Here is a 12,486-nt window from a genome sequence, read left to right as displayed (position 1 = left end):
GCTCCAAATGCCAGGGCACATACTAATATAGTTGACCTTTGAACAACTTGGGGGTTACAGACGCCAATCTTCCACACAGTTAAAAGTCCTCGTATAACTACAGTACTATTTTAAATACTCCTCAATACTCGTTGTTGTTTTTTAATCTTTCTGTTTCTATTTGCTCACTTCATAACCTTTGCCTGAAATGTATGTTCCTTTTATTCAGGTATCAAAATCCAGTCCATCTTTGAAATGGAATGTCACCTTCCTTAGGAAGCCTTTTCTGATTACTTCAAACAGAAATGTGACTTGTGGGCACCTTTATTTATGACAGCTATCATACACTGAATTTATTATAGTTATCTGTACACAAAGCTTCTCTCTTTCACTCAGTTATAACTTCTGTGACAATAGGATTATGGCTGATTCATCTTTTAATCATCCGCATTACTAGTATAGTATCTTGCACACAGTAAATGCTTAATACATATTTTTTCATATTTTTTTAAATGTATTTTTATTGATTTCAGGGAGGAAGGGAGAGGGAGAGAGAGATGGAAACATCAATGATGAGAGTGAATCATTCATCAGCTTCCTCCTGCACGTCCCCTACTAGGCATCAAGCCCGCAACCTGGGCATGTGCCCTTGACCGGAACCGAACCTGGGACCCTCCAGTCCACAGGCAGACGCTCTATCCACTGAGCCAAACCAGCCAAGGCCATATTTTTTCATATCTTTTAATGAAAAGTGGTTCACAGTCCTGGCCAGTGTTACTTAGTGGCTAGAGTGTCAGCTGTGGAACTAAAGGGTCATGAGTTCGATTCCCTGTCAAGGGCATGTACCTGGATTGCAGATTCAATCCTAGCCTAGTTGGGGCACGTGCAGGAGGCAACTAATCAATGTGTCTCTCTTACATCAATGTTTCTCTCTCTCTCTCTCTCTTTCTCCCTTCTATTCTCTCTAAAAAGTCAATGGAGCCCGGCCAGTATGGCTCTGTGGTTAAGCATCTATCTATGCACAGGAGGTCACTGGTTCAATTCCTGGTTAGGGCACATGCCAAGGTTGCAGGCTCCATCCCCAGTAGAGGGTGTGCAGGAGGCAGTCAATCATTGTTGCTATTTCTCTCTCATCGATGTTTCTATCTCTCTCTCTCCCTCTCCCTTTTTCTCTGAAATCAATAAAAACATTTTTTTTAACGAATACTTTAAAAAAAGTCAGTGGAAAAAATATCCTTGGGTGAAGATTAACAAACAAAAAGAAAAGAAAAGTGGTGCACAGACTAAGTGGTATTAATTTTCACTTTCTCCTTTGCACAGGGAGCATGATTGACGCCAACCTGAAATTACTGCAGGAAGCTGAACAGCGTCTCAAAACCATTGTATCAGAGAAGTTTGCTATTGCCACTAAGGAAGGGGATCTGCCCCAGGTGGAGCGCTTCTTCAAGATCTTTCCACTACTGGGTTTGCATGAAGATGGATTAAGCAAGTTCTCAGAATACCTTTGCAAGCAGGTATGGCCCCTGATTCTTGGCAGGATAATGGTATGGTTCTCTGCCTACAGATTGGAGCACTGGGGAGATCCAGTGTCAGTGGATAATTTCTTGCCTCTGGATTTGACTCCCCTTTCCTGCTCTTGCAGTAGCCTGGCAGGACTGAATGCATGCATTCATTCACATTTATCTATTTCCAGTCTGCCGTGTGCCAGGCCCGGTCTGGACATCTGCTGATGCACATTTATGTCCAACAGACCAAGTGAAAGTATAGGAAAATTAAAATGCAAATTCTCTGACAAGTTGACTCATCCTTTTCAAACTGTCAGCCAGGAACTGGCTTCTTTAAAGAGCATTTTGAGTTTCTGGTTAGTGTTTTTAAGACTTCATAAGTAGGGTTGAGTTTCAAAATAAGCCACAATAGCATGAAGCAGATTAGGTCACTTGGGGTTAAATCCTGATAAAGAAGCAAGCTCCAATTAAAGTCTTAGCCCTCTTCCCCCACCTCAGATGGAAAGAAGCAGATCCCAGGAGGCATGTGTGCGGAAGCTATTGTCTATTTATTTCTATTTTTTAACCCTCACCCAAGGATATGTTTTTATTGATTTGAGAGAGAGAGAGAAACATTGATTAATTGCCTCTCGTATGCGCCCCCACTGGTGAACAGGATGACATTTCAACCAACTTAGCCACCTGGCCAGGGCTTGTTTTTTTAAACTATATGTCACAGTGCATCCTGTCCCTCCCCCTGCAATTTTCTGTAAGGAGACACTAATTTGCCATTAAGAAAAATAAGACAGCCCTGACCAGTTTGGCTCAGTGGATAGAGCGTCGGCCTGCAGACTCAAGGGTCCCAGGTCCGATTCCAGTCAGGGGCATGTACCTTGGTTGCAGGCACATCCCTGGTGGGGAGTGTGCGGGAGGCAGTTGATTGATGTTTCTCTCTCATCGATGTTTCTAGCTCCCTATCCCTCTCCCTTCCTCTCTGTAAAAAATCAATAAAATATATATATTTTTTTAAAAAGAGAAAAATAAGACAGTTCCATATGTGCTGACATATTTCTCTCTCTAACGTATGTGGTTTGTTAAGTTAAACAACAATATGCTACCATTCCTGTTTAAAATGGGGGCCATAGCAATCCTATATAATAAAAGCATAATATGTTAATTAGACTGGGCATCCTTCCGGACCAAGCCGGGGCTTCAAGGGAAGCTGGGGTCCCGGGTGCCAGAGGGAAGCCGATGTCGGCAGCTGGGGGAAGGAAGGCCTACTCTTGCACGAATTTCGTGCATCGGGCCTCTAGTAAAGATATATGCTTGTATAAGCATGGGATATTTTTGGAAGGGTTAACAGTGATCACCTCTAAAGATGGTAATTAGGGGACGAGACATAGGTAAGAGCAAAAGACACTTTTCACCAAACATTCCTTTGTCCCTTTTGAACATTTAAGGGTTTATATTTTATCCATTCTAAAAAAATTAATTAAAATAAAATACAACTGCTTTATGTTACATTTTTTATTTTTTTAAATTTACTGATTTTAATCCTCACCCGAGTATATGTTTATTGATTTTAGAGGAAGGGAGAGAGAGAGAGAGAGAGAGAGAGAGAGAGAGAGAGAGAGAAAGAAAGAAAAGAAACAAAGAAACAAACATTGATGTGAGAGAGAAACATCAGTCGGTTGCCTCTTAAACTCACCCCAACCAGGGATCAAACCCACAACCTAGTTATGTCCTCTGACTGGGAATCGATCCACGCTACCTTTTGGTGTATGGGACGATGCTCCAACCAACTGAGCCACACTGGCCAAGGCTTTATAGTACTTTTTAATTTAATTTTATTTTTTTAAATATATTTTATTAATTTTTTACAGAGAGGAAGGGAGAGAGTTAGAAACATCAATGAGAGAGAAACATCGATCAGCTGCCTCCTGCACACCTCCCACTGGGGTTGTGCCCGCAACCAAGGTACATGCCCTTGACCAGAATGGAAGCTGGGACCCTTCAGTCTGCAGGCCGACGCTCTATCCACTGAGCCAAACCGGTTTCGGCTATAGTACTTTTTTATAATCAGTAGTTTGCCATCTGGGACCTCAAAATAGCTTCTACTTTTAATCCTTTAAAAATCCCTTCAGCCCTAACGCATTTGGCTCAGTGGATAGAGCGTCGGCCTGTTGACTGAAGGGTCCCGGGTTCGATTCCGATCAAGGGCATGTACCTTGGTTGCGGGCACATCCCCAGTACGGGGTGTGCAGGAGGCAGCTGATCAATGTTTCTCTCTCATCGATGTTTCTAACTCTCTATCCCTCTCCCTCTTCCTCTCTGTAAAAAATCAATAAAATATATTTTAAAAAATAAAAATAAAAAAAAATAAAAATCCCTTTAGCAGTGCCCAGATTCCTTGTCCTGCTCAATAAAACACCATTAATGATAAGTTAGAAATACACTTTCAGATGATTATTGAAATTGGGGGCTCTCTCCCTTGGCTAATGGCAGAACATATTTTCATGCAAGAGAAAAGCATTATTTATACCTCTGAGTTCAAGTTCCTTGTCTTGCCTGAGGCTTAGTCAATCCAGAGTTCTCAGGGGAAACATGGGAAAAAGAAAGGCAATGGGAAATCCTTTTGGGAAACTGAGGCCAGCCTTTGGTCTGAAAAATATATGTGGATTTTCTTTTTTTCCAGGTTGCCAGTAAAGCTGAGGAAAATCTGCTGTTGGTACTAGAGACGGACATGAGTGATCGAAGAGCTGCAATCATCTTTGCAGATACACTCACTCTCCTGTTTGAAGGCAAGCCTCTTTCCCCACTCTAGGGGGATGGTAGACATTATCCCAGCACCTGCATCCTAGTGTTTCTTCTCTCCCCACTAGCCTAATGCCTTTAATTTAATCCTGTAACTTACTGCATACTGGTTTATTGGAGAATTAACTTCCCAATTCAACGTCAGGTTAGCAAAGATTAGTTTGATCCTTCCTTGCCCTCAAGACCAAACTCTAAGAATAAATTTAACCCTTAAATACATTACTGGGAAGAGAGCAATACTGATTTGTAAAGATGTTTCTGTACAAATTGTCAATGTAACGTAGGAAATGTCTGCTGGTGTACCAAGTACAGAGCATATTTAACAGACATATTTGCTTAGCAAATTCTAGCACTGACAAGAACCGTTTGTATTTATTTGGGGAGGTGAAACATCCAAAAGGGGTTGAGTTAGACCTGGGTCAGCCTTGGCTGGAAGAAAAGAGCTTATTATATGAGAAGAACATTTGGAATCCAACCCTCTTTCTTTCTTCTCTCTAGGGATTGCCCGCATTGTGGAAACTCACCAACCAATAGTGGAGACATATTATGGGCCAGGGAAACTTTATACCCTGATAAAGTATCTGCAGGTGGAATGTGACAGGCAGGTGGAGAAGGTGGTAAACAAGTTCATCAAGCAGAGGAACTACCACCAGCAGGTGAGCAGGGGAAGCTACAAGTGGCTTGGAATCAGTGTTCACCAGGGACACCAAATGGAATAAAGGGGGAAAGAGAAAAGAGATGCGAACAGAAGAAAAATAAAGGCTGAATGCAGACTGGCCTGCATCTTGCCCATCAGGGCTTGAGGTGTTGTTATGATGGTGATGACCTCAGTACAAGATTGAAGAGGAACCTGCATCTTGCCCATCAGGGCTTGAGGTGTTGTCATGATGGTGATGACCTCAGTACAAGATTGAAGAGGAACTGGAAAAGGCTTCCTAAAAGGAACACAACAGAAACATTACACCAGTTCTTTATCACAGAATGTGCAACTGTGCTTTCTAGTGATACAATGAGAATTTTATTTGTGAAGATTCTATGAAGTGTCAAGTAATATGTCACACATTTCTCCTTAGTTCCCTTAAGTGCTAAAGATAACAATTGCTTTTTCAGAACTTTATTTCTCCATTCGTTTGAGCAGAGAGAGTAAAGAATAGGACTTAGAAATAGTCGTCCTATAGACTCTAGATCAGCCGTGGGCAAACTACGGCCCGAGGGCCGGATCCGGCCCGTTTGAAATGAATAAAACTAAAAAAAAAAAAGACCGTACCCTTTTATGTAATGATGTTTACTTTGAATTTATATTAGTTCACACAAACACTCCATCCATGCTTTTGTTCCGGCCCTCTGGTCCAGTTTAAGAACCCATTGTGGCCCTCGAGTCAAAAAGTTTGCCCACCCCTGCTCTAGATAGTAGTCCTTTGGCATACCACTAGCATCACTTTTAAATGCAATAATATGTTGCTGCTAAGGTTCCAGTGCAGATCCAAGAAAAAAGGGTCCTTGAACATTCTGTCTGTCCAATTGTGGCAGCCAAGATTGAATGGGGGAATACAGTCAAAAAGTAAAAATAAATGCCATAATAGAGGTGAGCATTACCATCTAAACCAAAAAATCTTTGGCTCATCATTCTGAAAGCCTACTTTCGGCGTGTCTGTTAAGCACACTAACCAAACATTCTTGTATGCCAGAAGTTTGGAGTGACCAGCAAAAGGCAGATACAAGGAGGGTGGGGACGAGCACTCTTATATGTGGTGTTTTGCAGTTCCGGCATGTCCAGAGCAACTTGAGAAATTCTACAACAGAAAAAATAGAACCAAGGTAATAGTCCTCTTTTCTTCAGCCCGTAAGTGTTTGGTTTGGCAATCGTGTATCATTCATACACTACTCTGTTGTATGTGGTCTATGTTTTAAAAATATTTATCTATGACTCTTGGTTTTCTTTAATGGAATATATTCATACAAACGAAAGCACATATATAACCTATATGGTTCATAAAGAATAATAGATCATTACCAGTACTTTTGAAGTCCCCAAGTGACTCTCTTCCACCCCTCTCTCAAAGGCAACTACTATCCTAAAATTTTAGGCTTTTTAACTTTTCTAATAAAAATAATATATGCTTGTTAAAAGAAAATCCAAACATAAAAATGTATTCATTCAATCAATTTTTTACTGAGTACACATTACATGCCAAGCACTGGGAATATGGCAGTAAGCAAAGTGAGCAAAACAAACCTAATTCTTTCTTTGTGGCATCTCTGGTCTGTAGTGTTTACTATATGCCAAACATTGTTCTAAGCACTTAACAAATATTCAATCATTTAATCCAGGCTTTCTCAGCCTCTGTACTATTGGCATTTGGGCTGTGCGTTATAGGATATTTAGCATCCCTGACCTTTACCCACTAGCTGCTGGTAACGCCCTCCAGTTATGACCAACAAAAATGTATCCAGACGCTGCCAAATTTTCCCTGGGGGGTAAAATCACCCTCGGTTGAGGATCGCTGATTTAATCCATTAACATTTTTTACAGATGAGGAAACCAAAGCCTAGAGGGTTAAATGACTTGCCCAAGATCATACAGCTAGAAAGCGTCAGAGCCAAGAAAAGAACCCAAGTAATCTGACTCTAGAGGTCATGCTGTTAACCACTGTGATATGTTAAGTGTAGGGGACAGGAGAATGTGTAATAGAGGGATACAAACTAAGCTGATGAAGTTCAAGGAAAAATTCCTGAGGCAGTGACCTTCGATCTGAGACCTTGAGTTTAATAAGTAGGAATAAGGTGAGTGTTCCACGTAGAGCAGGGAAAGTGTGTGCAAAAGGCCCTGTGTGTTTGAAAAAGTGAAAGAAGGTCATGGTAGTTGAAGTGCAGAAAGTTGGGGAGAACCTGATGTGAGATGAATCTGAAGAGGTTGTTAGAGTTAGGCCATTCCAGGTCTTGTATCCTAAGAGCTATGGAAATCTTGATTATGATATGACCAGATTTATGTCTTGAAAAGATCTCTTGGTCTTCAGTGGAAAATTAGTCAATTTGTGTATATAAATTGAAATAGTGTTTCATCTTCATTTTTTAAAATATCAGTTATCCTAACACAATTTGTTGAAAGGACTATTCCTTTCCTATTGAATGTTTTTTACACTCTCCCTAGAAATCAGTTGACCATAAATGTGAAGATTTCTGGACTCTCAATTAATCTAACGGTCTATTTTAATGTCAGTACCACACTGTTTTGAATTCTGTAGCTTTGTAGTAAGTTTTGAAATTGGGAAGTGTGAGTCCTCCAACTTTTTTATCTTAGATTGTTTTGGCTATTCAGATGAGTAGATGAATGGCTGTGGGGTAGTTTAATGGTACCCCCCAAAATCTCATCACAGCTAAATAAGAGGTTGGGAAGGTTTATTTTCTCTCACATGAGGCATAGATCATTTTTAGTCAAACTGCTAACAAAAACACACCTCCCAGTCTCTTATTTAGCCCTGGCAGGATGTTAGGGGCCGAGTGATTTGGGTGAAATGTGTAAGTGGAATATGTGGTTGACAGCTCTCTCTGATTATAGTTGGGTCAGCAGAGCCAGGATGACCATCTGGCACAGACCTTCTGGACCCAGTGGGGAGGGGATGTTCGGGAGTATGTTTGCCCTGTAGCTTTTCTGTCTGAAGGAACCCAGTGTCCTGCTGATTTCTTCTACTCCATGTGTCTCAGGGAACTGGACCCCATCCTGACTGAAGTTACCCTGATGAACGCCCGCAGTGAGCTGTATTTAAGCTTCCTCAGGAAGAGGATCAGCTCTGATTTTGAGGTGGGGGACTCCATGGCCTCAGAAGAAGTAAAGCAAGGTAAAAGGCATTTCCCATATTCCCTGGGAGGGCTGGGGTGTGGTTATTGTTGTGCATAGTTAAGCCATAGATCTCTTAATAAGAAGTGACGGTTTTGTTTGCATCTGGGGGTCTATGGGCAAATTGACTCCCAGGAGAAAAATCTAGACTTACTGAATTTGGAATTGGACTGGGCCTTTGAAGCCATCTAATTATTTTCCTGTACTATTTTCCCCACACTGTGCTTCCTTACCAGCTTCGGTTTAGGGACTGATGTTTAAATAGGTGATATGCACACATGATAGATGGAGGGAGGGAGGGAGGGAAGGATGTGGAGAGGGAAGGAGGAAGAGGGAGGGAGGGGAGGGGAGGGGAGGGGAGGGGAGGGAACTTCATGATAGGACTATTCCAGACTGAATTGTAGCAACTGTTGCAAAATTCTATCAAGTTACTAAAAAATAACATTGAGTTGTATACATATAATGGGTTAATTTTATGGTACATACATTACACCTTAATATAGTATTGAAGTACAATATTGAGAAAAGAGTATATTGTATAAAGGAAGAGCATACAAAAAGAGTATATAGTGTAGCTCTAGCTGGTTTGGCTCAGTGGATAGAGCATCGGCCTATGGACTGAAGGGTCCCAGGTTCAATTATGGTCAAGGGCACATGCCTGAGTTGCAGGCTCCATCCCCAGTAGGGGATGTGCAGGAGGCAGCCGATCAATGATTGTCTCTCATCACTGATGTTTCTATCTCTCTCTCCCTCTCCCTTCTTCTCTAAAATCAATAAAAATATTTCTTTTTAAAAAGAGTATATAGTGTAAAGAAAGGCTTTCACTATATCTCTCAGTACTCTTAGTCACAATTTTTGAAAGGATAAATAAATTGAAAAAAGTGTGCCACAGTTCTATTTTATTTATAAATTTACTCCAGGTTTTTAAGAACATTTAATTCCTGCTAGGCAAGTATTATAGAATTCCCCAAACTGGAGACTTGAGACCAACCCAGCATTCTGCATGATTTGTACCAATAATACATGGCAGAGGAACTAGTTATATGGCCCAGTTGGCATTGCCTTGAATTGGTGTTTAAAGGAGGTTGAATTGGTATTTTGGGCCTTATTTGGAGTTTTGGGACTCATTATTATTAATTATAACTGTCATTGTTCAGAGCTATGCTGTCCAATGTAGTACCACAGCCACGTGTTAACAATTTAAATTGAATTAAAATGAAATAAAATTTAAAAGTTCAGGTAAGTGCCCTTGCTGGTTTGGCTCAATGGATAGAGTGTCCGCCTGTGGACTGAAGGGTCCCAGGTTCGATTCTGACCAAGGACACATGCCTGGGTTATGAACTCAATCCCCAGTAAGGGCATGCAGGAAGCAGCCAATCAATGATTCTCTCTCATTGATGTTTCTATCTCTCTCTCTCTCTCTCCCTCCCTTTCTGAAATCAATAAAAATATATTTTTTAAAAATTTCATATTAGCCACATTTCAATTCTTCAATAGTAGTTACCATATTAGACAACACAAATTAAGAACATTTTTGTCATCACAGAAAATTCACTGATTTAGAGAATGAGATGTATTATACCCAATATATTTCATTCTTTGCCCTAGAAATTTACATCCTTTGAGTCTTACTATTTCTAAGGAAATAAGGAAAAAGAAGTAAAAAGGGCTTTGTACAAAAATGTTCGCTATGATCTGCAATCACTCTGATCTCTAATTATCTCTGTTGGCAAAATGTTTGTAATAAGTAACCCAGGTGTCTCAATATAGGAGAGTAGTTTTTAAAAATATAGACTCTACCTGATAAAATATAGTCATTAAAAATAAGTAAGTTAAAAGAAGAAAAAAGCTATGAAGAAACATTGTAAATATTTATAATTTTTAAAGCACAATACAAAACTATCTATACTGTGATTGTAACCATGTAAAACATGTACAAATTTGGAATAAAGACTAGAAAGGAACCAGGAAAAATGAAAAAGGTTGATCTATTTCCTTGAGGAAGAAAAGTGAGTGTTCTTTCTTGGCTGTCCCCTAGAGCACCAGAAGTATCTGGACAAACTCCTCAACAATTGCCTGCTGAGCTGCACCATGCAGGAGCTGATTGGCTTGTATATTACCATGGAGGAGTACTTCATGAGGGAGACTGTGAATAAGGTAGGACAGAGGACACATCCCTTGGAAATGGGGCTTCCTGTCCAAGAAGCCAGGCTGAAGGAAATGGCCAAGGCCTTTGTATGGTTAGTGGTTATGCTTTGGAATGGCCATGCTCATCATAGATCCAGGTGGGACTTTTTTCCCAAGGATCACAAAAGAACACCTCACTCCTCAGGGCATCCACTTGTCCCGGCCTCCCTGGAGGTATGTGGTGAGGATTCTTGGGGAAGAAGGGCCTCTCCAGATCTCTTACATCTCAGGTAATAGTTGTCCTCAAGGCAGAGGCCCTGAATACTTAATTTCCTAAGTGATCAATAGGGAAGTGAGCTATTTTAATAAGGATATCCACACCAGCTGTTGACCAGGGTAAACCATGTGTGGGAAAAATGGACAAGGTATAGAAAAGGAAGCAGAGCCAGGGCCTGTTCCAGAACCTTCTCAAACTGTGACATGTAAAACTGGGCCCTTACTGGGTGCTTTGCCTTTTGGGTAGGCTGTGGCTCTGGACACCTATGAGAAGGGCCAGCTGACATCCAGCATGGTGGACGATGTCTTCTACATTGTTAAGAAGTGCATTGGGCGGGCTCTGTCCAGCTCCAGCATCGACTGTCTCTGTGCGATGATCAACCTCGCCACCACAGAGCTGGAGTCGGACTTCAGGTTGGTTGGTGCTCTCTCATTTCTAGGAGGCAGGAAGGTCCTAATTGTGATTCATTTCTGAGGCCCATTTGTTTCTTCCTTTTTTCCCTTATAATAGTTTAGTTCTATACAGGATAAACCTCTTACTCATCGCACAACATCCTTGGCTCTAGGCAGCTGAACAGCAGCCAGATATCTTATGGGCCAAGTCAGTGTTCCCCGCACTAGCTTGGAGAGGTCATTGGCCCTCAGTCCCATGAAAGAGAACAGGCAGTTCAGATGAAGGCAGTAGTTGTAATATTTACATTGTTGCCACTGTGCTGATTGCCTGCTCTTATTCAGTCCTAAAACAACCCTGTGAGGTACGAGCTATTAGCTCTGTTTTATAGATGAGGAAACTGAGGCTTAAAGAGATTCCATTCCTTGTCAAAGATACCACACCTCATACATGGTGAAATATGGACTAGAGTCCTGAACTGACAGCCTTTTGTTAAGCTGAACTTCTGAGTTTGTTGGAGCTCAGAGGTGATACCTGAGAGCCTCATGGGAAGTTGAGAATTAGCTAGTCTTCTCTGGGTGCTCTTGTCATCAGTACCCTCGAGGGGTATTGGCCTCTAACCATGCCTGGCTGCCCAAGGCCTCCTACAGTCATCTCAAGGATTGGTCATACTCTGATGACTCAGGGTAGGGGGCCCTCTGGTCCTGCTGTCCTGGAGGCCAGATTGAGCGCTGTCGATCCCCATCAACCCCCATATGCCATTCTGCCCCAGGGACGTTCTGTGTAACAAGCTGCGGATGGGCTTCCCGGCCACCACCTTGCAGGACATCCAGCGTGGGGTGACGAGTGCCGTGAACATCATGCACAGCAGCCTCCAGCAGGGAAAATTTGACACAAAAGGCATTGAGAGCACTGACGAGGCCAAGCTGTCCTTCCTGGTAGGTAGCCCCACCGGCCGGGAGCTGGGTTGGTTTATCTCAAGAGGTAAAACTATGACGTGTAAGCTACGGTATAACCTTCAGCTGGAGACTTTCCCTCTGGTGTCTATGTAGAAGGAAAACTCCTTTAAGGACAGCTCATCTTAGAAGGTTCTGAAACCATGTCTTACCCAGGGGCCTATTTATGAGGAGCCTGAGCCAGGACAGGCACTGTTTCCTGCCTGCAGTCTGGGTGCTCAGCTTTCTGGAGTGCTCATCCACGAGAGCACTACCCCGCTGTTCAGGGCTCCACTAAAAGCTTGGCTTGCATTTGCCACAGGACCAACTGGAACATATGCCAAGCCTCCAGCAGGCTCCTCTGAGGACAGTCCCCCAATACGGATGGGTGCCAATCCTTCAAGCCTACCAGGACTGCTTTTCTAGCACACTTCTTAGGCTTTCAGTGTCCTCAGAAATGTGACCTTAGTGAAGCCCTTAGCCTCCCAGAATGACAGATGTGATGAAGCAGTGAGTCTTCAGTTGTGTGACAGCTGGCGAAGGAGAAACGTGGAAAGATGAAAGAATTTATACCGCACCTAGTGTGTAATGAGCCAGAAAGCACAGACGAGTCCTGAGCTCACATCCAGGCTTGTCTAGCAC

At 42.1% G+C, this 12,486-nt stretch overlaps 1 protein-coding gene across 1 annotated transcript in view; it reads left to right on the top strand.

The window, feature by feature from the left end:
* The window catches only part of COG4 (component of oligomeric golgi complex 4), a 28,230-nt gene that overhangs the window by 5,759 nt on the left and 9,985 nt on the right, over positions 1–12,486 (top strand). The window contains exons 5-12 of the mRNA XM_070398911.1: positions 1,300–1,493; positions 4,159–4,264; positions 4,776–4,933; positions 6,040–6,095; positions 7,983–8,116; positions 10,154–10,272; positions 10,766–10,932; positions 11,682–11,847. Of these exons, the coding sequence (XP_070255012.1) occupies positions 1,300–1,493; positions 4,159–4,264; positions 4,776–4,933; positions 6,040–6,095; positions 7,983–8,116; positions 10,154–10,272; positions 10,766–10,932; positions 11,682–11,847 (1,100 nt within the window). The remainder of the gene's footprint in view (positions 1–1,299; positions 1,494–4,158; positions 4,265–4,775; positions 4,934–6,039; positions 6,096–7,982; positions 8,117–10,153; positions 10,273–10,765; positions 10,933–11,681; positions 11,848–12,486) is intronic.

This window comes from Myotis yumanensis, unplaced genomic scaffold, assembly GCF_028538775.1.
Source record: "Myotis yumanensis isolate MYYU_CA2020_CCGP unplaced genomic scaffold, mMyoYum1.0.hap1 SCAF_18, whole genome shotgun sequence".
NCBI lineage: Eukaryota > Metazoa > Chordata > Mammalia > Chiroptera > Vespertilionidae > Myotis > Myotis yumanensis.
Note: the sequence above shows the minus strand (reverse complement) of the source record. Positions and strands in the feature narration are given on the sequence as shown.